Raw genomic sequence first — 24,875 nt, forward strand, 5'->3', positions numbered from 1 at the left:
TAAAATCAAAAATTGCCAGAAAGGTGGAAAAAGAACCAAATAGAACTTCTAGAAATGACAGATATAACAGTTGGTGTTCGGAGCGCAGTAGAAAGGCTAAACACCAGAATAAACACAGCTGCTAAGAGGATTGGTGAGTTGAAAGATAGATGGTGAAGAAAAAGAGTGAACTTTGTGAGGTCACCTCTTAGATACCAAGGAGTGCCACCTGTAGGTCCTGATTCGGTGACCTGGGGAAGGGCTGGACATTTTTAACACCGTCCAAGGTGGATTCTCACTTGCACCAGTGTTTGAAAATCACATCCCTGGAGTCTATTTATAATCTCGAGAATGTCTCACCAGTTATGTTACATGACAGCCAGGCTCTTCCTGGTGACCTCCGAAGGTTTTTTATGATATTCTTCTACTAAGGAAACATTTTTGAGCATTCTCTCCTGGTACGTATGTGCGTATTTGTGTAAATATATAATTATTTAGCAGTCATGTATACTGCTAATATATGAGTATAATAGTATGGCTATATTAAGTACATTTAAAAATATACACAAAAATTGTAAGGGATGAAATAAACAATATTTTTAAAATAAAATTTTAATTTTATTTATTTATGGCCCCCCAAATATTTTTGCTGTCACTAAAAATATTTTCCTATACAGACATTGTTAAAAGAATTTAGAAACTCTTGGTGTAATCCTTTGTGAGAATCTAGTTTTGGCATTCTTTGTCTAAGGCAAAGACAAAGACCTAACTAAGGTGCAAAGATCTAAGGGACTGCATTTAATCTTGCTGTTCGTTTTTCAGTCTCACTCTTCGTTATGCAGAGGCATTTGTTGGAATTTGCTCATGTGCTCATTGTTAGATCTTCAGTCCATGGTTTTTGAGCAGGAGTCTTTTTAAGAAGCCCCCTGTGTGAGGGCTGGTTGATTTGCAACCTGAGACTGTTCAGAGTCTACTTGCCTGGGCTGAAAGCAATATGCTGAGTGGACAGGAGAGGGCGCCTGTTTCAGCTCTTCAGCGACTGGGTCCAGCACCCCAGGGATGGCGCCTCAGCTGAGGGAGTACCAGAGCCTGTTTCTATTTGACCCTGGTGTATCTCTGTGTCTGTTCGTGCTCATCTGTAGTTAATTGAAAACCCAGCCAATAAATCTTAATCAAACTTTAAATCAAAAGGGTATTTGTTGCTGGCTTTACAGTAAGCCCTGAGGAAGGCAGCTCTGTGGTTGGTTTGGTGACTCAGTGCTGTTATCAGGAACGTGTGGACTCTTTCTGTTTCTGCCATCTTTTTGTTAAGGCAGTTCTCATGGCCTTGAAGGGCTGCTGGAGCCCTAGGTATTGAGCCTTTATACGAGGGCACTTCAAAAAGTTCATGGAAAAATAGAATTAAAAGATAATATGAATCTTTCCATGAACTTTTTGAAGTGCCCTTGTGCTTCCAAAGGGACGAAGTTTGTGTGTATGTATGGGAGAGTGGGTGGTCAGGTAAGTGAGAGAGAACTCCTCAAGGAGGAAAATCCTTTCCCAGAAGCCCCCAGGAAGTGCAGCCGTATAACACCAAGGTTAAAGGTTCAGTTCCCCATGCTGGCCAGCTGCCAAAAAAAAGGTTCCAGGAGACCAGTCACTACCAGTTTACCAAAATTGAGTCACATACCACCTCTTGTGTATGAGAGAGGAGTGTTGGCTTCTAAAGTCTAATGGAGGCCTGGGAGGATGGAGTTAATAAGGCAGTTAAAATAGTACTAGTGACAGAGGCACCAAGATTGTTCTAAAATCTGTACATGTATTAAATTTTTCTCACCACATCCCTTGAAGTAGGCTATCATCATTACCACTACCTTACAGATGAAGAAACAGCAGGGCTGGTTAGTAACCTGCCCGAGGTACACAGGTGGTAAGTGGCAGAGCTAGGATTCCAGTCCAGGTAGTCTGGCCCCAGTTTGCTTCTTTATCCCATTCCATTCCCCATGGGCAGCCATGCTAAGTCTCCCACTAGGCTTCTTCAGTTCATGCACAATCCGTTAGTGAGCCAACATCCCTGTAAGCCAGAGTTTGTGATCCTCATTTTGCAAAAGAGGAAATGGAGGTGCAGAGTTGGTTTTGAAACTTGCCCACAGCGCCAGCCCGTGGCTCACTTGGGAGAGCGTGGTGCTGACAACACCAAGGCCAAGTGTTTGGATCCCTATATAGGGATGGCCAGTTAGCTCATTTGGGAGAACGTGGTGCTGACAACACCAAGTCAAGGGTTAAGATCCCCTTACCGGTCAACTTTTGGGAAAAAACAAAAAAGAAAGTTGCCCACGGTCACACAGCAAGTAGGTAGCAGAGCCAGAAGTTGAACCCAGGATCACCCAACTCCAGAGCACACTAAACTCTTGGCCTCTCTATTACCAGCTTCCCCTGAGCCTAATAAACTCCCACAAGTCCTCTATACTAAGTTGAGTTGGTCTCTGCCTGTCTGGGGGTGGAGTAGAGGTGGGGATTATCTTCTGGGGTGTGGCCATACTTCAGTCCATTAGGAGGCTGTGTAAGTTACTTAAGGAATCTTTACTTAGTGCCTGCTGTGTGCCGGAACTGTCCTGGGAGGTATGATTAACTCAGAAATCAACAAAAGAAATAATTGTAAAAATCTCTGCTGTTGTGGTACTCGCATTTGAGGGTATTAGTTACCTGCCTAGTGATCCCAGGGCACAGGAAGGTTCTTCCCAATAGTTATCCCCAAATTCCCAGGCTGAATCTCAGTGGCCCAGCTTGGGTCACATCCGCATCCCTGAACCAATCACTGTGGCCCAGAGAATGCAGTGCTCTAATTGGCCAAACTGAGGGCTGGGGTTAGCCCCACCTGAATTTCTTAGACTAAAAGTTGAGGAGATTGGATTCCCCCGTATACTGGTCAGGCAGACCAATGTGCATAGCTGTTGTCTTGGAATGTGGTAATGGAGGGTTGGGCCCAGGTCTGCAGGAGGAAGTTCCCACCCGCTGTTGTGACTACCACAATTCCATGAACACTTGGAGTACTGTTAGGGTGAGCTTTAAACTGGCTGGAACACATCCAGGGAAGGGCGACCAGGGCAGGGACTGGCTCGAAGCTATGTTCGTTCTGAATAATAATTTATTAATTTATTAACTGATAATAACAGCTTTCATTTAATATGCTTTCCATTATCTCCACAAATGATCTTAACCACTGTATTAGGGAGTTTATGATCATGCTCATTTTATGAGCGAGGAAGTATTTCAGTAAGAGAAGCAAGCTCCTTGAGACAACATAGGATAAGATATCAAATTCTACTGGCTCCAAAACTTCTCTTCTTATGTTTAGTTATTAATATTTGATACTTTGTATGTTCTTTATTGAGATACCTATTCAGTGCAACATAAGAATCTAAAGGTATAGTTCAGTGAGTATTGATAAATGCATATACCTGTGTAACCAGTATCCAAGTTATAAAACATTTCCATCACTCCAGAAAGTTCCCTCCTCCCCTGCTCTGTCACTCTATTTGACTTCTTTTAGTATTGACTAATTCTGTCTGTTGTTAAACTTCATACAAATGGAATCATACAGTATGAACTTTATTTTTTAAAAAAATTTTTGTGGCTGGCTGGCTGGTAACAGAGATTGAATCCTGGACTGTGGTGTCATCAACACCATGCTCTAACCAGCTGGACTAACCAGCCAGCCAGTACAGTATGAACTTTACGTCTACATTTTGAGATGCTTTCGAGATATTTGTTGCTGCATGAATCACTAGTTAATTTCTTTTATCACCTTCAGTTTGTATTCTTTTCTTTTATTCCAATATATGAATATGCCACACTTTGTTTAATCACTTTCCTAACGATGGACATTTGGGTTGGTTCCAGTTTTTTGGTTATCACAAGTAAAGCTGATATGAACATTCCTGTACAAGCCTTCATATGGATGTTTATGTGGAAATTCTCCCAAGAATTACCTAAAAGTCCTGGGTTATATGGTAAGGGTATGTTTAATTTTATAAGAAACTACCAAAGAGTTTTCCCATTTAATTCCAATTGCTCCACATCCTTGCAATATTTAATGTTTTCACAATTTAATTTTAGCCATTCTCATTGCTTTTCTTTGATGAATGGTGATATTGAGTATTTTTCCATGTGGTAGTAAAGAAACATTTATTATCTCACACAGTTCCTGAGAATCAGGAAATTAGGAGCGGCTTAGTTGGGTGACTTTTGGTCGGGTTTCTCAAACCAAAAGCTTGCCTGGGACTGGATCCACTTTTAAGATGATTTACTTACATGAGTGCTGTAGGTCTCAGTCCTTCACTGGCTGTTGGCCAGAGTGGCTTTCCCCAAGGATCTCTTTCTCAAGGCTGTTCATGACCTGGTGGCAGGTTTCCCCAAGGAGAGTGATCCAAGAGTGAAAGTGACCAAGACTAAAGAGAGGCAGTGTCTTCATAACTTTGGAAGTGATGCACTACCACTTCTGCCGTATTCTGTTGGTCATACAGACTGACGGGTATGTGTGGGAAGGGCTATACAGGGTGTAAATACCAGGTGACAGCAATTGTTGGGGGCCATCTTTGAGGCTGGCTAGCAACGTTCTGTTACTACCATGGATTAAAATTACTGATTTTTTTTTTTAGAATATTAAGTCAATCTTGTATTCCTGGATAGACATTACTTGATCACGGTATATTATCTTGTTTATATATTGCTGGCTTTGATTTGCTAATACTTACCTAAAAACTTTGTATTTGTGGTCATGAGTGACATAGTCTGTAATTTTATTTTCTTGTATGTCTTTGTCAGGTTTAATATGGTTTTTCTGATCTCATAAAACAAGTTGAGAAAATGTTCGCTCATCCTCTGTTTTCTGCAAGATGTTGTGTAAAATTGGGATTATTTCTTCCTTAAATGTTGAATACAAATGTCCATCTAGGCTTTTCTTTAAGGGAAGGTTTTTTTTTTTTTTTTTTTTTTTTTTTCCGTGACCGGCGCTCAGCCAGGGAGTGCACCGGTCATTCTTATATAGGATCCGAACCCGCGGCGGGAGCGTCGCCGCGCTGCTAGCGCAGCACGCTACCGAGTGCGCCACGGGCTCGGCCCTAAGGGAAGGTTTTTAATAATAGAATTCAATTTCCTTAGTAGTTATAGGGCTATTGAGATTTTCTATTTCTTCTTGTGTCCGTTTACATGAATTATATCATATAAGTTGTTCAATTTATCGTAATAAAGTTGTTCATAATATTCCTTTGGTATTCGTTTAATATTTGTAGGATCTGTATAATGTCCTCTCTCTCATTCCTGATATTTGTAATTTATGTTTTCTTTTTTCTTCAGCACTAGTCCTGCTAGTGGTTTACCAATATATCTCTCAAAGAACCACCTTTTGGCTTTATTTTCCTCTTATTTGTCTGTTTTGTGTTACACTTTCCTCTTTGTAACCAAGACGGAAAAAAGAGAAAGAATTCACTCAATGTACCATCAATGAGGCCTGGAGGGACTGCCGCCCATCAGGGGAGCAGCCCTGATCCAAAATTAGCCTTTCTTTTTATTGACAAGACAAGGAAGTTTCACAAGAAAAATCAGTTGATTCAATCATCAAAGAAGGACATAAAAACAGGCAGTGTAAAACTAGTAACAGCAGTAAATTAACAATGTGACATTCCAGAATGTAATTTGTAAAAAGCTAGGTCAATTTACCAACAAACAGCTTGTCCTTAGTAAACATTTCTTTTCTAAATACTTCCTACAGCGATTTCTTTAGCATATTTAAACAGCATTCAAGCAGTTTTCTTAACATATCTAAAGAACAATCAGTAGGTTAAATAATCAATAGTCATTCAAGCCAGAATCAAACCAGCAACCTAAAACAGTCAAAGTACACAATCCCATCTCTAAACAGTGATTAGAATTGATTAAGATGGCTTTTGCCAAACTTATCTGTGGACTTTTGTCCCCTACTCAAGAGCCTTGTGGCTCATTCATGAATTACCTAAAAATCCTATTCTAAGATCAAAGGAGAATCAAGATTTCTAACCCACTACACTTTTGTCTTTCATTGATTTCTGCTCTTTATTGTCTATTTACTTTGGGTTGCTCTCTCTAGCTTAATAAGGTAGAATCTTCGATTATTGCTTTTAAATCTTTCTTTTTCTATATGAGCGTTTACGTATAAATTTCCCTCTAAGCACTACTTTAGATGTATACCACAAAATTTGACATGCTGTGTCTTCATTATCATTCAGTTCTGTATATTTTCTAGTTTCTCTTGTGATTTCTTCTTTGACTCATGTGTTGTTTAGAAATATGTTGCCTAGGGCCGAGCCCGTGGTGCACTCGGGAGAGTGCGGCGCTGGGAGCGTGGCGACGCTCCCGCCGCGGGTTCGGATCCTATATAGGAATGGCCGGTGCACTCACTGGCTGAGCGCCGGTCACAAAAAGGACAAAAAAAAAAAAAAAAAAAAAAAGAAATATGTTGCCTAACTTCCAAATCTTGGGGTCTTTGTAGAGTTCTTATTGTTATCGATTTCTAATTTAATTCCACCATGGTCGGTAATGATGTGCATGGCAGAAAAATTCAGGTGGTGCAAATGGTAATATGGTGAAAAGTATATGTTTCCCATCCCTGGCTTCTTGTCTGCCTGCCTGCCTGTTTTCATTCTTTTCTTTGTTTATTAAGAAACGTTTATTGATCCCCATACTGGCCAGCTGCCAAAAAATTTTTTTTTCTTTGAATGCTTACTATTTGCCAGCACCAAGGATGTAGTTATTTACAAAGAGACCCAAATTGCTGTTGCCCTTATGGAGTTGAGATTTTCCTGATAGGAGACAGATAATAAACAAAATAAAAAAGTAAAAAATGGGGCCGAGCCTGTGGCGCACTTGGGAGAGTGCGGCGCTGGGAGTGCAGCGACGCTCCCACCGCAGGTTCGGATCCTATATAGGAATGGCCGGTGCACTCACTGGCTGAGTGCCGGTCACGAAAAAGACAAAAAAAAAAAAAAAAAAAAGTAAAAAATGTGTTAGGTGGTAATAAGGAAAAAAATGAAGCAAGGAAGGAGGAGTCAGTGTAATGGGAGAAGGTATGTGCTATATTCAGTTGGTTGTAGGGAATGCCTCTCTGAGGAAATAAATGTTGGATTAGACTTGAGTAAAGAGGATATTTGGAGAAGAGTGTTTCAGGCAGAAGACCCAGTGAGTGCAAAGGCCCTGAGGCCAGAGTGTGCACACTGGGTTCCAGGAGCAGTAATGCAGAGAGGATGGGCGTGGCTGGAGCAGCTGGTGAGGGGGAGAGTAGGTCAGAGGTCAGAAAGGGAGCCACCAAAGGCCACCCTCCAGGCACCTTCCAGAAGTGTTCTCTGCATAATCAAACATATTCTGGGTGTGAACATGTTTAATTCACACAAATGATACTATACTATGCACCCTGTTTTGTGCTGTTTTTTCCTTTTAGCAGGGTACCTTGAAAATCCTTCCATTTCACATGTTTGGAGCGCCCACGTTCTTTTTCATAGCAGTTGCTACATCGTGTGGATATACCAGGCCCCTGTTGGTGGACATTTAGGTTATGTCTGGGTTAAACCAGCCCAAAGAATGCTGCCATCAGTCTCCCAGCACTTGGCAGGCAGCCTTCACACCGTGGTACTGCCCCCTTCCCCTCCCCCGCAGGGAGGGTTTTTTTTGTTTTTTGGGTGGCTGGCTGGTTAGGGAATCTGAATCCATGACCTTGGTGTTATAAGGCTGTGCTCTAACTAACTGAGCTAGCCAGCCATCCTCGCAGGGAGAGTTTTAAGGGAAACCTTTCCAGACCTCCCAAGTTCACCTGAGGAATCTGCTGGGCCTTCCTTCCTTTCCTTTTCAATGGCTCTGCTTCCAGGAAAAGAAATTATGAGAAATAAAGTATGAAAAGAAAGTCAAACCGCCACCTCCCTTTCTGGTCGTACAACGGTATATAGCTCTAGGGGTAAAAACTTCCAGGATCACAAATGAACAATTTGAAATATTGATGGCAGAAATGCCTTCCCCAGTCTACCTTATTGAGGCATGCATTTCTGGTCAAATTTACTTCTTATGCTTAATGATTATGCATCAAATTGTGTAATGTATGCTGTGTTGGTCAGTAGTGTACTAATAATAATTTTAATGTTAATCCAAGAGAAATAATTTCTTTTACGTTTTTTATTTTTTGGCAGCTGACTGATACAGGGATCCCAACCCTTGACCTTGTTATCACCACCATGCTGTAACCAACTGAGCTAACTGGCCAGCACAGAGAGAAAATTTTTATTTATTTATTTATTTATTTTAAAAGATGACCAGTAAGGGGATCTTAACCCTTGACCTGGTGTTATCAGCACCACACTCTCCCAAGTGAGCTATGTGCAGGCTCTCAGAGAGAAAAATTTTAACTGAGCTTTCCAGAAATTAAAATTTTGATTTTAATTTATAGACACATTTTTGTTTCAGAGAAATACGATAGGACATTTGAGCACTAAAATATGTTACATTAGGTGGCCGGCCCGTGGCTCACTTGGGAGAGTGTGGTGCTGATAACACCAAGGCCAAGGGTTCGGATCCCCATATAGGGATGGCCGGTTGTTCACTTGGGAGAGCGTGGTGCTGACAACACCAAGTCAAAGGTTAAGATACCCTTATCGGTCGTCTTTTAAAGAAAAAAAAAAGTTAGGATAAAATTTTATAGGGAAAGTAGAATGTAGGTTGAACTTCAGAGCAAGGAATAATGAAAATACTCTGTTAAAGAAGAACTGGTTGGTGTATTTTAAAATGGCTTTGGAGGGAGAGAGAGGAAGGGTCTGTGTTACTAAAGAGGGAGCAGGAATCTGGGAACCACTGGGATGCCCTTGGCTTAGCTCTTTTTTTGTTGTTGTGGAGCATGCTATATAATTTATTCCAGATCTTTCCAATGACTGAGAGGCTCACAGCTGAGCAGAGCCCCTTTCTGTACCTCAGTGGGAGGTGTGGTTTCACCCCATCAACTCCAGCCAGGGTCATTGGGATTCCAGGCCAAGGTTGAGGGGACTCTTGACTTCCACCAGCCCCATGCCAGAGGGCAGGCCTGTTTTCAGCATGGCACTGGCCCCTCTCAAATGTTTCTAGATTTCCCCTGGTCTGGTTCAGCCTGTGGGGTTCTGGGGGTTCTCTGCTTAGACTCACTCTCAGAGTCACCTGGTACATGTGCTCCTAGGCTCTCCACTCCATGTGCTTCTCATCTCCCTGCTCTCATGGGTGCCTAGGCCTCAGCCTCCCTGCTGGCTCAGTCAGTACTTCTCAGCCACCTGCTTCCAGCCTCCACGCCTGCATGATTCACTCCTTTCCAGTCCATTCATCCCCTGATCCTTTTCTTCTTGGGGCTTCTAGCTTCTTTCCACACCAGCTACCATTTTAGTGGGGCTTGAGGAGGGAGCAGAGGAATGAGTGTCTACATTCTACAGGCTGAACTAGAAATCCTGGGTGCCGGGGTGGATTGTTAGATCTTTTTTTTTTTTTTTTTTTTTTTAAAAGATGACCGGTAAGGGGATCTTAACCCTTGACTTGGTGTTGTCAGCACCACGCTCACCCAGTGAGCGAACCGGCCATCCGTATATGGGATCCGAACCCGGGGCCTTGGTGTTATTAGCACCGCACTCTCCCGAGTGAGCCACGGGCCGGCCCCTGATTGTTAGATCTTTTTGAAAAAAGTTTTAATTACTTGTCTTGGTAATAAGTTCTCAAATTCTCATAGTTCCAGGTTCAAAAGAGTATGTAAGGAAGTCTCTCTCCATCTCTTTTCCCCCAGGCACCCTGTTCCCCTCCATGGAGGCAATTACTGTTACCCTATATATTCTCCAGAAAAAAATCAACAAAACACAAACTATGCATTTCAAATAATTACTGATATGCCTTACCACCCCACTTGTTTCCATGACTGGTAACAAACATTCTCCTAGTCCTCCCTGACAGTTATCCTGGAGACAGTGATCTCTCAGCACGTTAAAAAAACTAATTTACTCTTTATTTCAGCTGCTGATGACAGAAATACTGGAAATTATGAGATCGTATATGGGTATAGTCTTATAGTGTTTTTTCTGGCTTTTTAATTGTTATTATAAACTGTGCTTCAGGATTAATGTACCTGGCAAGGCCTTTCATACCTGTGCAGGCAAATCTGGCATAAATTCCCAGAAGTGTAACTACTTAGTCAAGGGTGTACACAGATTTGCTCTTGCAAATGTATGAGAGAAGTGTATGAGAGAAGGTCCATTTCCTCACAGTCTAGCCACTTGGGGGGGGTTTGCTTTTTTTTTTTTTTTTCTTTTTCGTGACCGGCACTCAGCCAGTGAGTGTACCGGCCATTCCTATATAGGATCCGAACCCGCGGCCGCTGGGAGCGTCGCCGCGCTCCCAGCGCAGCACCCTCCCGAGTGCGCCACAGGCTCGGCCCTGCTTTTTTTTTTTTAAATCTTTTTCCTTTGAACTAATTTTAGACTTACAGAAAAATTACAATATTAGTACAGAGGGTTCCTGCACATCTTTCACCCAGCTTCCCAGGATGATAACATCTTGTGTAACCACAGCACAATGAGCAGACCTAGGAAATTAAAATTGGTACAGTAACATTACGTAGACTGCAGACCGCACTTAAATTTAACCAGTTTTTTCATCAGTCTCTTTTCTTTCTGTCCCAGGATCATATCCAGTATCCCCCATCACATTTAGTTGTTATGTCTTTTTACTTTCCTGTGATCTGTGACAGTTTCTCACTCTTCTTTTCTTTCATGACCTTAATCCTTTTGAAGTGTACTGTTCAGTTATTTTGTAGAAATGTCCTTCAGTTTGAGTTTGTCTGATGTTTTCTCATGATTGGAAGGAGATACTGTACTTTGGGCAAGAATACCACAGAAATGACACTGTGTCCTTCTCAGTGCACTATGTCAAGGGGTTGATATCAGTCTTATTATTGTGATGTTGACCTTGATCGCTTGGTTAAGGTGGTATCGCCGGGTTTGTCCACTTTAAAGTTACTATCTTTCCCTTTGTAGTTAATAAATACCTTGGGGAACACGCGTTGAGACTCTACAGATACTCTATTTCTCTTCAAACTTTTCTCCACTAATTTTAGCATCCATTGGTGAATCTTGTCTGCAACAGTTATTATTGTGGTATTTGCCTAATGTTAATTTTCTATTTCCCTCTTACCTTCTACATTTATTAATTGAAAGTCTACTGTAAGAAGAACTGTCCTTTCTATTTGGGGATTTTTAAGCTTTGCGTGTGTGTGTATGTGTGTGGCTGGCCCTTGACTTTGGTGTTATAACACAGCACTCTAAACAACTGAGCTAACTGGCCAGCCCTCCTTGGGGATTTTTAACAGCCTTTTTACTACTGAGAAAAACTGGGTTCATTGAAGAAGTGGAGATTAGATATGAGCCCGTGCCCCCGCCTGTGGCTTTGACCTTTCACAGGAGGAAGGAGGAGCCTTTAGGTATTGCTAATGGGATGTATTAGTCCATTTCTGTTGCTTGTAACAAAAATACTTGGGACTGGATAATTTGTAAGAAAATGAAATTTATTGCTTACAGTTTTGGAGGCTAGGAAGTCCACAGTCCAGGGAACACATCTGGTGAGGTGACTCTACAGCATTGCAGGATGTCACATGACAAGAATGGTGGAGCAGAAAAAGAGACACTCTCATCTGTTCTCCTTTTAAAGCCCTCAGAACCATGCCGATGACCACCCCATTAATCCATTCATTAGAGTGTGGTCCTGACAATATAATCTACCTCTTCAAGGCCCCACCTTTCAACTACCGTAATAGGATTTCCCATCCTCAACAGTTACAGTGGGGATCAAGCTTCTAATACATAATACTTAGGGGACACAATTCAATCCATATCACGGGGACCTCATCTCCCAGACCTCCAGAGAACACCCCAGTGTGTTTTCTGTCATCTTCCTTCACCATCCAATGAAAGCTTTCAGTTTTGAGATTCTGTGGCCCCAGCCTGGCCTAAGTATGTGGGTACTTCAAAAAGTTCATGCAAGGATTCTTATTGTCTTTTAATTCTATTTTTCACAAACTTTTTGAAGTACCCTTATATAAACAACAGTGGCTGCTCTTTATGGAAACCTTTGGGTGGAGTGAGTTACAGTCTTGTTACCCAGTGGGTAAGGATTATTATTAAACCCATTTTATAAAGGAAGAAACTGAGGCTCAGAGAGGGAGTGTTGCTGGGACTCTGGCCTGGGAACCCCTGAATCCACATCACTAACTTAACCAGCAGTTTCTCCTGCATGAGGGAGCCCAAGGGAGTGCTTCCCACCTTCATCTCAGGCTTCAACAGGGGAGTCAGAGACCCAGTGACTCTTAAGGCTCCTATTCTTGGGGCCTTTCCTTAGTGTTGTACCCAATTCTGCCTCCAGTCCCATAACATAGATTCTTGGAATGAAGGGCCTGCTGAGTGACTACCTAGTCCTCGAGTCCTCCAAGTAGACTTGGCAGGGGGAGAGGGAGGGAGGGAGTGAGGGCAGGGGAGGATGCCATCCTGGGGCTTAGATATTCTTCTGTTTGTATTTCCTGCAGTCCTCATAATCTGACTTGGTGTTGTCCTTGGGAATGACGAGGAACTCATTCATTCTGGGTGAGCAGCATCTCTGGGAGCCTCAATGGAAGGAATAGAGAGGCCCACAGCAGCTCCACTTGTCATCCTTAGGGTCCAGGGCTAAACTGCCACAGCGTTTCCAGGACTCCATGTGGGTCACCAGCACTTTGCCTGGGGTCAGAAACAGCTCAGCCTAGGCCTGGGGTTAGCTCTGGACTCCCTTTTGTACAGCTTTTATCTCACTGCTAGGGACTGCCCCTCTGTCTCCCACGGTGTCCCGTCACCCAGCACCCACTCATTTTCCTTCCTGGCTGGTATATATCCTGTTCTGTTTTATTTTATTCTATTTCTTTTATTTTTATTTTCTATGGATTTATTGAGGTATAATTGACATTCGGTAAACTGAACATACTTAAAAGTGTGCGATTTGATTTTTTTTTTTTTTTTTTTTTTTTTTTGATGGCTGGCCAGGACAGGCATCAAACCCTGGACCTTGGTGTTATCAACACCACACTCTGACCAGTTTAGCTAACTGGCCAGCTCCTAATTCGATAAGTTTTTTTTTTTTTTTAAGTCATACTATGTGCCAAACATTTATTTAAGTTTTCTCATTTTCCCCACACAACTCTGTAGGGAAGGTATCAATTGTTTCCCATTTTATAGTGGGCAAGTTCAGGCTCACAGAGAGTAAATCCGTTTTCCAGAGTCACACATCTGGTAAGAAGCAGGAGTGGGGTTCCGTCCTTCTCTTTCCCTTAGAGAACCCCGAACAACTTCCCTTTTAGAAGATGGGCTTCTAGGGTTTAAGAAAGAATCAGATTACACTCCCCTGCTGTTGTGGCCCACTGATCCTCACTCAACAACCCTCTTGGTGATGAAGATGATGGAGGAGATGAAATCTGCCCTTTGTGCCAGGAGACCTGGATATAGGGCCATGGGAGTTGGCTGATTCCTGAAGTGGAGAGTGGGATCAGGCAGAAACTCAGGCTTGTGAAGACTAAGAAAGTGACATTTACTGGCTTATGATGAAGGACACAAATGAACAGCCAGATGGAAAAGATGCATAGGGTGAGGTATGGGGAAGGGGTGCAGAGCTTTCGTGCCCTCTCTGGGTGCACCATCCTCCAGGAACCTCTACTTGTTCAGTTATCTGGAACCCCCCTAATTTGGTAAGTTTTGGTAGACATATATACCATGAAACCATCACCACAATCAAGATAATGAACATATCCATCACCTCCAGGGTATCCTTGTACCCCTCATAATCCCACTCCCTCCCCTCTCCCCCATCCCCAGGGAACAGCTGATCTATTAGAGATTAGTTTGTATTTTTAGAATTCTATATGAATGGATTTATACAGTATGTATTTAAATTTTTTTTTTTAAAGAAAGGCTGGTCATGATACACCAAGTTGATTTTGCAACTTACAATCATAGACTTGCAGGTTTTAAAAAAACCTGCTTGGTAGACTGTGGTACCCCCAAGCCACCTCACTTGTTTGCCTCCACTCAGAAGATCCCAGCCTTCCCACCAGTACTCACCCCTGTACTTCCCACCTGTACTCACCCCTGGATTCCTGGTTCAGGGACGGCATGGGAGACACAGGCCGTCCCTCAGAGAGTGGCTGGAGCAGGAGGCAGAGGGCTGAGCGTGAGAGAAGAGTAAGGGCTGGGGGTGGGGCCCTGGGCAGGGGACAATGTAAGGGGGCCCTGGGTAGGGAAGTGGGGGCCCCAGTACCTGAGAAGAGGAGGAGGCTGGTCCTCCAGCTGGAACAGGCCCTTGGCCCCATGACCCTGGTTGTTGGCCCTGCACAAGGTTCTACCGGTTGCTGCAAACCCACTCCGAAGCAGCAAAGCTTCCTGAGAAAGATCCACAGGCCCCTGATATCCCTACTTAGCTGCTTCCTGATTAATTTCCTACTAGCCCGTCATCCCCATAGAGATGACCTTGCCACATAACCATAAAACCTTTGGCCTATCAAATAGCATCATGTACCACTTATGTGCCTCTTGCCCTAGAGGTCATCCACAAACCCCCATCCTTATGAGTCTGTCGGTACCATGGGTCAGCCCCTTAGGGGTGGCCAGTGCTCTGGAGCGCCCACTGGATGACTGAGTGCAGAGTGGATCCCTGGCCTGGAAGCTGAAGGAAGCTCCTCTCTAAATGTACCAGGCATGTGGGAAAGGGGGTCAGGGTACTTCCTCTGGTATCCGGATCTTTCTGTAAATCCATGACTTCCTTTCTTGGAAAACAAGGTGATAAATTTCTAGAATTAGAACTGTGGTTCCAAGAATATGCAATTAACATTTTTTTTCTTATTTTTAAAAATAGAGGAGCAACCCGTGTTTATTGTAGACAAATTAAAAAATACAGGTAAGAAAAAAATAGAGCACCCCATATCCCAGCATTCACTAATAACCAAAAGTTAATTTTTGGTGTTTCCTTCATGTGTTTTTTTCATTCACCAAACTCTCTCTGGAGTGTCCACTCTGGGCCCAGCATTGTGCTGGACAGTGCTGGAGACACATAGCAGTGAGTGGGAGAGCCCTGTGTTGCTCTCATGGGGCCCAGAGTCTGATGGAGGAGACAGACCCATTCCAGTGATGGGGACAAGTGGGCAGGATTGGGACAGAGAACCCAAGAGGCTAGGAGAGCCTAGAGGTGCCACTGAACTAGCCTAGGGTTCGGGGTGGGCTTCTTGGAGGAGGGACCATGAGCTGAGCCTGTGGCTGAGGGAGCACGTATATAAAGAGGACACAAAATGATTTCAACACTGAAAAGCATCCCACATATATGGAGGAATCGTAGTAAAGGATACGCTGATGATATGGGACCTTTAGGTCATTCTAAGGAGACTGGACTTTATTCTAGAGTCAGTAGAAGCCACTGAAGGATTCTAAGCAGGAGAATACCTTGATTCGATTTTCATTTCTATATAATGGGTGACTCCAGGTATGGAAGGTGCCTGGGGATGGGACCGGGAGGAGGTTGGGCCAGTGCAGAGGGCTGGAAACCCAAAGGCAGTGCTTACGTTTCTGACTCAAACAAATCACAAGGGTCTGGCTGGTTAGCTCAGTTGGTTAGAGCATGGTCTTATAACACCAAAGTCAAGGGTTGGATCTTTGTACCAGACAGCCACCAAAATGCAAACAAAAACAACACAAAAAACATGTTTATGTGTTTTAAAAATTACAGTTATTACTAATTTTAAAAGAACAAGGAGTACAAGTACAGATGCTCCTTGACTTAGGATAGGGTTACATCCCATCATAAACCCATCATAAATTGAAAATATCATTAAGTCAAAAATGCACTTAATACACCTAACCTATCTAGCTTAGCCTAGTCTACCTTAAATGTGCTCAGAACACTTACATTATCCTACAGTTGGGCAAAAAGGATCTAACACAAAGTCTGTTTTATGATGAAGTACTGAATATCTCATGTAATTTATTGAATACTGTACTGAAAATGAAAAACAGAATGATTGTATGGGTACCTGGGTTTCTCCTGAATGTATATTGCTTTTGTACTGTTGTAAAGTTGAAAAACTGTAAGACGAACCATGCTAAGTCGGGGACCATCTGTACTTAGTTTAGAGATTCAAATACTCGTGTAATTTATGATAAAAAGAAGAAAACCCAGCCATCTCCTTTTCTACATCGATTCCTGCTCCCCACAGGTAACCACTTCACCTCTTTCGGTTGTTTTCTGGTATTTTCCACCATATTTGTAAATAAGGGACTTTCCGAATACTCCTAGTTTTAATTTTGTCCCCATTTTTTAATTACCTGTTGACTTCCTAATGTGGAAAATAAGGATTTAGTGCTTTTACTCTCTCCCTACCCCCATATTAAAAACCTCTCCCCTCTCAATAGTTAACGATTCCCATATCAGTTATGCTGTATTTAGCCTTTTGGTATTTAGCATTAACCTCACATCCCTTTCACCATCGTGGGTAGCATCAGTAGCCGGTGTGTAGTTACAGCGACTCTTTCACCATTGCTCACAGTAGAGTGATGGCCCTTACAAGAAACACATTTCCTTTACTTCACAAGGAAGTGGCCATTGTTTGTGGGCATGTTCCCAGTAGTGGGGGAGAGGCACTATGTCCTGTCTCATTTGTCCATAAACTCCTGAGGCTTCTGGCCCCCCACTCTGGAGGAGGAGGTATCCCTGTCTTAGCAGCACATTTCCTGAAGAAAGGGTTTCATTCCAGCAACCTGCAGTCCCATGCTCAGGAAAACACTTGAACAATAACAGTTAACTGTGGCCAAATACTTGACTATACTTGACTCCATGGATTAAGATATCTCTCCTTTCCCCTGGAAAACTCCTCCTGGGGGCTGGTCAGCCATTGTGATGTGATCCTGAGTGTCTGAGGTGGCCATAGCCAGGAGCTCTGGGGCTGGGAGAGATCTGAGCCTGGGAGTTTGGGCATGAGAGTCTGAGTTGCCCCTGGAAGTGGATGTGACAGTCGAGTAAGAAGGTCTTGGACAGTGGTCCCCTGAGAAATGCCAGCCACTGAGGCCAAGAAAAGGGGTCTATAGCAGAGACAGAGAAGGGGCAGCCTGAGGGAGAGGAGACTTGGAGCCAAGAAAAGCAAACATCTCCCAGAAGAGTGGGTGTTGCATGGTGCCACATTCTGCTGAGGGCACAGATGACATAAAAAGCATCAGGACAGAGAGAAAAGGGGGATGGTGGAGCCAGGTGACAGAGAGAAATGCCTGGTGACAAGGAGCTGTGCTTGGTGTCCATGATTACCTACTGGGGACTTCCACAGATCAACCTTTTCACAGAGAACCTGCTCTGTACCCAACTCAGGGCTAGGGACACTGCAGTGACTGAGTTAATTTCAGATACTACCCTCATGAGTCTCACAGTCCAGTTGCGGAGACAGACTTGTCACCAACACGGTGACGACTCAGAGTGGTTAGAGCTGGGGTGGGGGAACCCTGGGGTCTGGGGATCATGGAGGACTTCCTGAAGGAGAGGACATCGGAGTTGGGATACTCTGGTGTGGAGGACAGATCAAAGTGGATAGATCTGGGGGCAGAGAGATCAGTGAGGAGGAAGAAGACTATTCTATGTAGCCCACAGGCAGAGCTCAGACCAATGGGTAGGACATATTTCCGGGAATAAAATTCCTAACAGGAGACAGGAAGAGGATGCTAGATTAACATTTACTAAATTGAGCATTTTCTCACTTACTCTCTCATTGCCGTTCTCCCAATCCTGCCAGTTGAGTATTTTGACCCCCAGTTTACTGATGGAGAAGCACTGAGGCTCAGCTTGCACATCCAGCAAGTGACAGAGCCAAGATTTGGGTCCAGGTCTGTGTGACTCCAAAGTCCTTGCTGCCATTTATTAAGCCTAGCCCTGGACTGGGAGGTATTTGCACAATCTCATCTAGTCCTTTCAGCAATACTGTTATGTAGGTGGGAGGGTCCTCATTTTGAAGCTTAGAGAAGAAGAGTCCCTTGCCCACAGCCAGGTGTCCCAACATGGGCTCAGTGGCCTGTGTGACTTCTCATCAGGGACACAGGCAAGAAGTGAAGGCAGTAGCACATGACATGGTGTGATACGAGAAGTGCCAGTACAGTAACAAAAGGGCAGGTGACCAGCCTGGGTGGGTATTGCTGAAGCAATCTGTTAAATTCTAACCCCTAATACTGACCAGCTGCATAAATCAATCAATCAATTAATTAATTAATTAAAAATAAATTAATTAATAAATTAATTCTCACTCCCATGGGAAAAGCAGCATTTTTTTGATTCTTCAGAGGCAGGGTAAACATCAAACAGTAAAGGTGTAAAGTTAGTAATGGTCAAAAAAGTTTTGACAGAATTTGGATACTTAAAATAGTATTAAATAAATTTGAAGAAACCTAAAGGAAATATGAGCCATTCACTCATTAAACATTTCCTGAGTGCCTTTTTTTTAAAAAATTTTATTTTGTCGATATACAATGTGGTTGATTATTGTGGCCCATTACTGAAACCTCCCTCCCTCCTCCCAATCTTCCCTCCCAACCAACAATGTCCTTTCTGTTTGCTTGTCGTATCAACTTCAAGGAATTGTAGTTGTTATGTCTTCTTCCCCTGCCCCCCCCCGTGTGTGTGTGTGTGTGTGTGTGTGTGTGTGTGTGTGTGTGTGTGTGTGTGTGTGTGTGTGTGAATTTCTTTATTTATTTTTAGCTCCCACCAGTAAGTGAGAACATGTGGTATTTCTCTTTCTGTGCCTGACTTGTTTCACTTAATATAATTCTCTCAAGGTCCATCCATGTTGTTGCAAATGGCAGTATTTCATTCGTTTTTATAGCTGAGTAGTAGTATTCCATTGTGTAGATGTACCACATTTTCTGTATCCACTCATCCGATGATGGACATTTGAGCTGGTTCCAACTCTTGGCTATTGTAAAGAGTGCTGCGATGAACATTGGGGAACAGGTATACCTTCGACTTGATGATTTCCATTCCTCTGGGTATATTCCCAGCAGTGGGATAGCTGGGTCATATGGTAGACCTATCTGCAATTGTTTGAGGAACCTCCATACCATTTTCCATAGAGGCTGCACCATTTTGCAGTCTCACCAGCAATGTACGAGAGTTCCTTTTTCTCCGCAACCTCGCCAGCATTTATCGTTCAGAGTCTTTTGGATTTTAGCCATCCTAACTGGGGTTAGATGGTATCTCAATGTGGTTTTCATTTGCATTTCCCGGATGCTGAGTGATGTTGAGCATTTTTTCATATGTCTGTTGGCCATCTGTATATCTTCCTTAGAGAAATGCCTACTTAGCTCTTTTGCCCATTTTTTAATTGAGTTGCTTGTTTTTTTCTTGTAAAGTTGTTCGAGTTCCTTGTATATTCTGGATATTAATCCTTTGTCAGATGTATATTGTGCAAATATTTTCTCCCACTCTGTTGGTTGTCTTTTAATCCTGAGTGCCTTTTCAATGCCAGGTCCTGACCTGGGCATTTCTGGAGACCTGCTCTTACAGAGCTCACAATCTAATCTCTAGGCAGTGACAAAAGAGTTATCCATAGAGCTGGGGGAATTTGCTAAAGAGAACTCAAGGAACTTGAAATCAGCATTTTCTCTGGTGAGGCACACAGGGCTAGCTGAAACATATTTTTATAACCATTTTAGAAACAGGGAGACTCTAGATCCATATTTTAAAAAAAATTCCACCCAGAATAAACAGTGTTGTGAATAGGGAAGCCCAGGGAGCTTTGTGAACCTTGAGGATGTGTCTGACCCAGCCTAGGATTCAGGGAGGGCTTCCTGGAGGAAGGGGCAATCCAGTGATATCTAAAAGATGAATTGGGAAGAAGTGGGAAAACAGGAGTGGAAGAAGGGTATCCCAGGCAGAAGTGAATCTAGGCATGAAATGGAAGGGTGAGCAAAACAGCCCTGGGCCCAGCCCTTGCAAAGCTTATGTTCCAGTGGGAGAGACAGATCTGTTACCAGTGATGGCAAGATTGGTCAGGGCTGGGTTGCAGGAGCCTAAAGAGCTGAGGGAGCTCAGGGCACCTGATCCAGTTGAGGATAAGTCTGAAGTAGGCCAGAGGATCAGGAGTTGGCGGAGGGGGAGGGGGGGCCTTTGACTTTACATTTTATAGTTTGAGTACTTTGTTTTCATGCAATGTGTTCATTTTTTTAAATTTGTTTTTTATTAGCATATTCATTATTGCAAATCATACTTATTCTTTGTGTCCCTTATCCAATCCCTCACATTCCCCCTTCACCTCCTCTCACTAATAACCATAGATTTGTTCTCTCCATCTGATAGATTAACTCTTCCTCTGTAGGTTTGTTGCCTAGATGATCTGTCCAGTACTGAGACAGGTGTGATCAGGTCCTCTCCTAGTATCGAAAGCAGATGCTGCTTCTGTTACTCTGGAGTGTGTTTATGGAGAGAGAAAACCTCTTCTTCTTTTTTTTTTTTAATGGTCTCTCCTGGTTCCTGTATTGTGTCAATGCAGTTGAGAGTCTGATAGGCCATCTGCACGGTGTCTATGACTACTCCTATAGAGACTAGCTGCTTTTGTGGCAGCCATGGCAATTGCGATGGCTATGGTGGGCTACCCACATGGAAATGGTGTTTTTGGTGTGCTCTTTACCTGGTTGCAGCTGGGTTTGGCTTCCCCTGGTTCCATGCCTCAGGACCCCAGTAGGGCCCCAGGATGGTGGCAGCAGCTTGCCTATTTGTGGCTGGGTTCAGCTTCTCCCAGCTCCATGCCTCCCAATGTGTTACTTTTAAGAACAACAACAAAAAAAAAGGTAGGGTTTTTCCTCCCTTTAACCAGCGACTTCTGACTGCTGCATGGAGGATGATTACAGGGAGTAGTCTACAGCTACACTACCCTAAACATGCCCAGTCTCATCTGATAATTGCAGGGAGTGAGGCTGAGGCAGGGACCCGTTTATGCATTGAGCAAAGATATACTGAGCATTGTCTGTGTGCCTGGTCTCGTACTGGGCTGTGCTAGGGACACAGCAGTGACCGTGACAGCCCTGGATCCCACCCTTTTGGGGCTCACAGTTCAGTGGGGGAGACAGGTTGCAAACAAATAACTGGATAACTATCATTTGGGGTTGTGGTAAGCACTCCAAATGGAATATACAGGGTGTGTTCTTCCTATTCAGGAGGTCAGGGAGGGAAGGTTGGTCAGAACTGGGACAGAGCCTGGACCAGGACAGCAGAAGAGGGTGTGGAAGAGACATTCAAGAGGAAGAATGGACCAGATACAGGGATTAGAGGCTGTGGAGTTAGGGGAGCATCTGGGATGAGGCCCAGGTCTCTGGCCTGGGGACAGGGTGGACCTACCAGGAGGAACAACTATGTGTGGGGTAGAAGCTGGGTTTGGGTTTGGACGCACTGAGTGTGGGGTGTCTCCCAGACACCTGGGGGCCTGTTGGACCCCCAGGTCTGATACAGTCCTCCTCAGTCTTGTCCCATCCTGGCCCTTCAGAGCTACCTCTTCTTTATAGCCCTCCATTCCCACCTAGACCTTGTTTCCTGAGCCCCAAATCTGACCCCTGGCCTGAGGGAGAACCCCTAATGAAAGCTCTCACACGCACACACACATGTACACACCCCTTTGACTTAATTTCCTGTGCCCTGGACATGTGTCCACTCCCATTTACATACCCAGACCTAGCCTCTGGCCCAGCTCTCCATGCTTGGTCTACACTAAGACTCTTGCAAATGCTTGCTGGGACACTCACCCAGGGGTGCCAGCAAAAGCTGGTGCTCTGTCCCCTCGCCACTCTCTGGCCACCATGCTAGGTATTTCTGACATCAGGGCTGGGGTATGGTCATCATCAGGAATGAGGCAGGTGCTGTTTTCTCCCTGTCTTACAGAGGCAGCTCAAGGTGGGCTGTTACTGATCAGGGCGTGGACTACAGGTCAGCCTGACGCTGAGACTTCAGTGTGGGAGGGGTCTCCACAGCCTGGGCCCCAAGAACCCCACAACCCCGGGCCTAACCAACAATCAGCTCTACCAGTGACTGCAGCAGCTGATGGTGACTGACAGGGCCCTGGGCATGCGGGATCTTATCTCCAGCCCCAGCAGAGCTTGTCAAACACTCTAGCTGCCCCACCCCTTTGAAGATATTGAAAAATTATATATCCTCTAGTGCATTTTCAGGTTGACAGCTAAAACTTCTTAAGTTTAAGTAGTTGTAGAACATATAATTTCTGGCATGTTATGAATATTGACATTTTCAAACAGAGCTGGTGCATGCTTCCTTTGAATGTGTTTATTGCAGTCCACATACTCTAGTGATTTGATGCCCACCAATGTCTAGTATAAACAAATAAAAAATAACAAGCTCTTTTACAGTGTGAAAATTTACATTGTTCTTTTTTGTCCTTGAACTTTTATATTTACAGACCCCATCTCCACAGGATTCTGTCTAATGAATTATATATTGGCAACCAAAATATGTACAGAATTGTACATTTTAATTTCCTGTGACTGAAAGGTTCTAAATGCTAAAATATTTCCTTCTGGATTGAGTTAATTTAAAAATTATTATTAGTGCACAATTAATTTAAGACATTCATATATTGCACATTTCGTGAGTAATTATTAGACATTAAAAGTAAAATGATACATTGGAAATGAATTTTCAAAGGAGCTAGACAGGGTTTTCCCCCTATAATTATCTGTACCCTTAGATTAATATTAATTATTTCGGGAGTGAGTTAGGGTTTAGCATCGGTTTTAGGTTGGTTTTAAAGACTCAAGGACTGAGAACCTTCCTTCGTAAAGAAGCTGCTAGGCAAGCAAGTTTTTGTTCAGTAGCACCACTCAACTCTCGAGCTGCTACCAACGTATGTGCCCAAAACCTCACCGTGAGGAGCTTCAGGGTTGATGAAAATCGAGGATTGGAGCCACCATACTTGCGGAAAGGATCGGTTACCCTGTGCTCAGAGGCACTTAGCATGGACTTCCACATTTCACCTGTTCTATATTTGGAGCTAGGAGGTCGCCCTCCACCGCAGCCCTACCTCTGCATTTTGGGAAGATAAGGAAGGAAAGGGAGTTGGTATTTCTTCTGGGAAGGGGGGGGTGGTAGTGACAGTGCCAGGGTAGAGGACCGCAGCACCGCGATTTAGGGAGAGCAAAGGTAGCTAAGCATCTGGCAATTGAACCTTTACACCTTCGGAGAAGGTTGAGCTCTGGAAGCTTCTGGTGACCCTCTAGAGGCTGAACTCCCAGTCTAAGGACCGCCTCTCCGGGGCAGTGTTTCTCATCCCCAGCTGCTCGCCAGAATCTGCCGCTTTTAAGAGATGCCCTCCGTCACCCCAGGCCAGGTGACTGCATTACCTTGGGTGAGGCCAGGCGCAGGTCTTGTTTAAAGCTCTCCTGCAAACCCCGCAGCTATTCTGGCTGCTTCGTCCCCGTCGCGTTGCTCCGACGGAGACGCCGAAGCGCGAAGGGGTGGGGTTTGCCGGGGGCTCCCAGAGCGCGTCCTGACCCCTTTCTTCCCCTACAGTGTACCACTGGGTGGAGATGCGGACCAAGATGCGCATCATGGGCTTCCGGGGCACAGTCATAAAGCCGCTTAACGAGGAGGCGGCTGCTGAGCTGGGCGCGGAGCTGCTGGGCGAAGCCACCATCTTCATCGTGGGCGGCGGCTGCCTGGTGCTGGAGTACTGGCGCCACCAGGTGCAGCAGCGCCACAAGGAGGAGGAGCAGCGCGCCGCCTGGAACGCTCTGCGGGACGAAGTGGGCCACCTGGCGCTGGCGCTGGAGGCGCTGCAGGCGCAGGTGCAGACCGTGCCACCACAGGGCGCCCTGGAGGAGCTGCGGGCGCAGCTGCAAGAGATGCGCGTCCAGCTCTGCGCTCAGAACCTGCAACCGGAGCCCCAGGCAGTGTCCACGTCCCAGGCAGTGGCTGCGTTCGAGAAATAGGAGGCTGCCGAAGCCTGAACTTGGACGTGGTCATATGTGTGCCCTGATGTGGGCTTCTCCCCACCTAACCTCTGCCAGTGCTGGCCCAGCAGAAACCAACAGGATGTTGATGCAACTTGGCATTCGGTTACCCCCTACTGAAAGACCAATGGTAACCACCTCTTGGACCACCCCCCAGCAGGTGAAATGTTCCAATACAGCCCTCTCCGTCATCCCTCACCCCACCTCTCTCCCCCTCTCCCCCCCACAAACCACGTCAACCTACAAGGTCCTGGTCAGCAGGACATCATGTGTACTCTTCTGGCAAAAGACAAAATGGAACCTGGGCCTGAGCTGAATCAACTTGTCATTATGTTACCCTATCCCCCATTTACCTGGACCATTGTAAGGGAATGCAGTTTCTTTCATTGGCTGCTTCTCCCCTCACCTAAGGTCAGCTTTAGCTGGGCATCACTGCTTTATCTGAGGCGGGGAAAAGGATCATGGGCTGCAAGTGATCTACCAAATCCTTATATCTTCTCCCTCAACCTGATCTGAGGTACCTTCCCCTGAGACCCCAAGTATAATATTCTGACAGCACTCCCTTCCTCTTTTAGTCTGTGGCACAACCCACTGGAATGGCTGTGCAGGGTCTTATCTGGCAGTGTGCCCCAGACTCCCCTTCTGTAGTGTTAAATTTGATCCTAACTAGGGCCAATCCAACATGTCTTTCAGCTTCAACCAGCTATTTACTTATCCTCAAAGTCCCTGGACCTTGTACTATGTGGTGTGTCCTTTCCTACCTTCCCCATCATCCTTTTATTGGCATTTCTGAGGGGCCTGCTGGCCCATGGATTAGATTGTCATATCCCCCATCTTCCATCCAAA

General features: G+C 44.5%; 1 protein-coding gene across 1 annotated transcript in view; it reads left to right on the forward strand.

The window, feature by feature from the left end:
* Positions 1-24,334, forward strand: part of LOC134388286 (optic atrophy 3 protein) — a 31,175-nt gene extending 6,841 nt beyond the window's left edge. Inside the window, exon 2 of the mRNA XM_063111210.1 lies at positions 23,590-24,334. Within this exon, the coding sequence (XP_062967280.1) occupies positions 23,590-24,008 (419 nt within the window). The 3' untranslated portion in view covers positions 24,009-24,334. The remainder of the gene's footprint in view (positions 1-23,589) is intronic.
* The last annotated feature ends 541 nt before the right edge of the window (positions 24,335-24,875 follow it).

Source organism: Cynocephalus volans, chromosome 10 (genome assembly GCF_027409185.1).
Source record: "Cynocephalus volans isolate mCynVol1 chromosome 10, mCynVol1.pri, whole genome shotgun sequence".
NCBI lineage: Eukaryota > Metazoa > Chordata > Mammalia > Dermoptera > Cynocephalidae > Cynocephalus > Cynocephalus volans.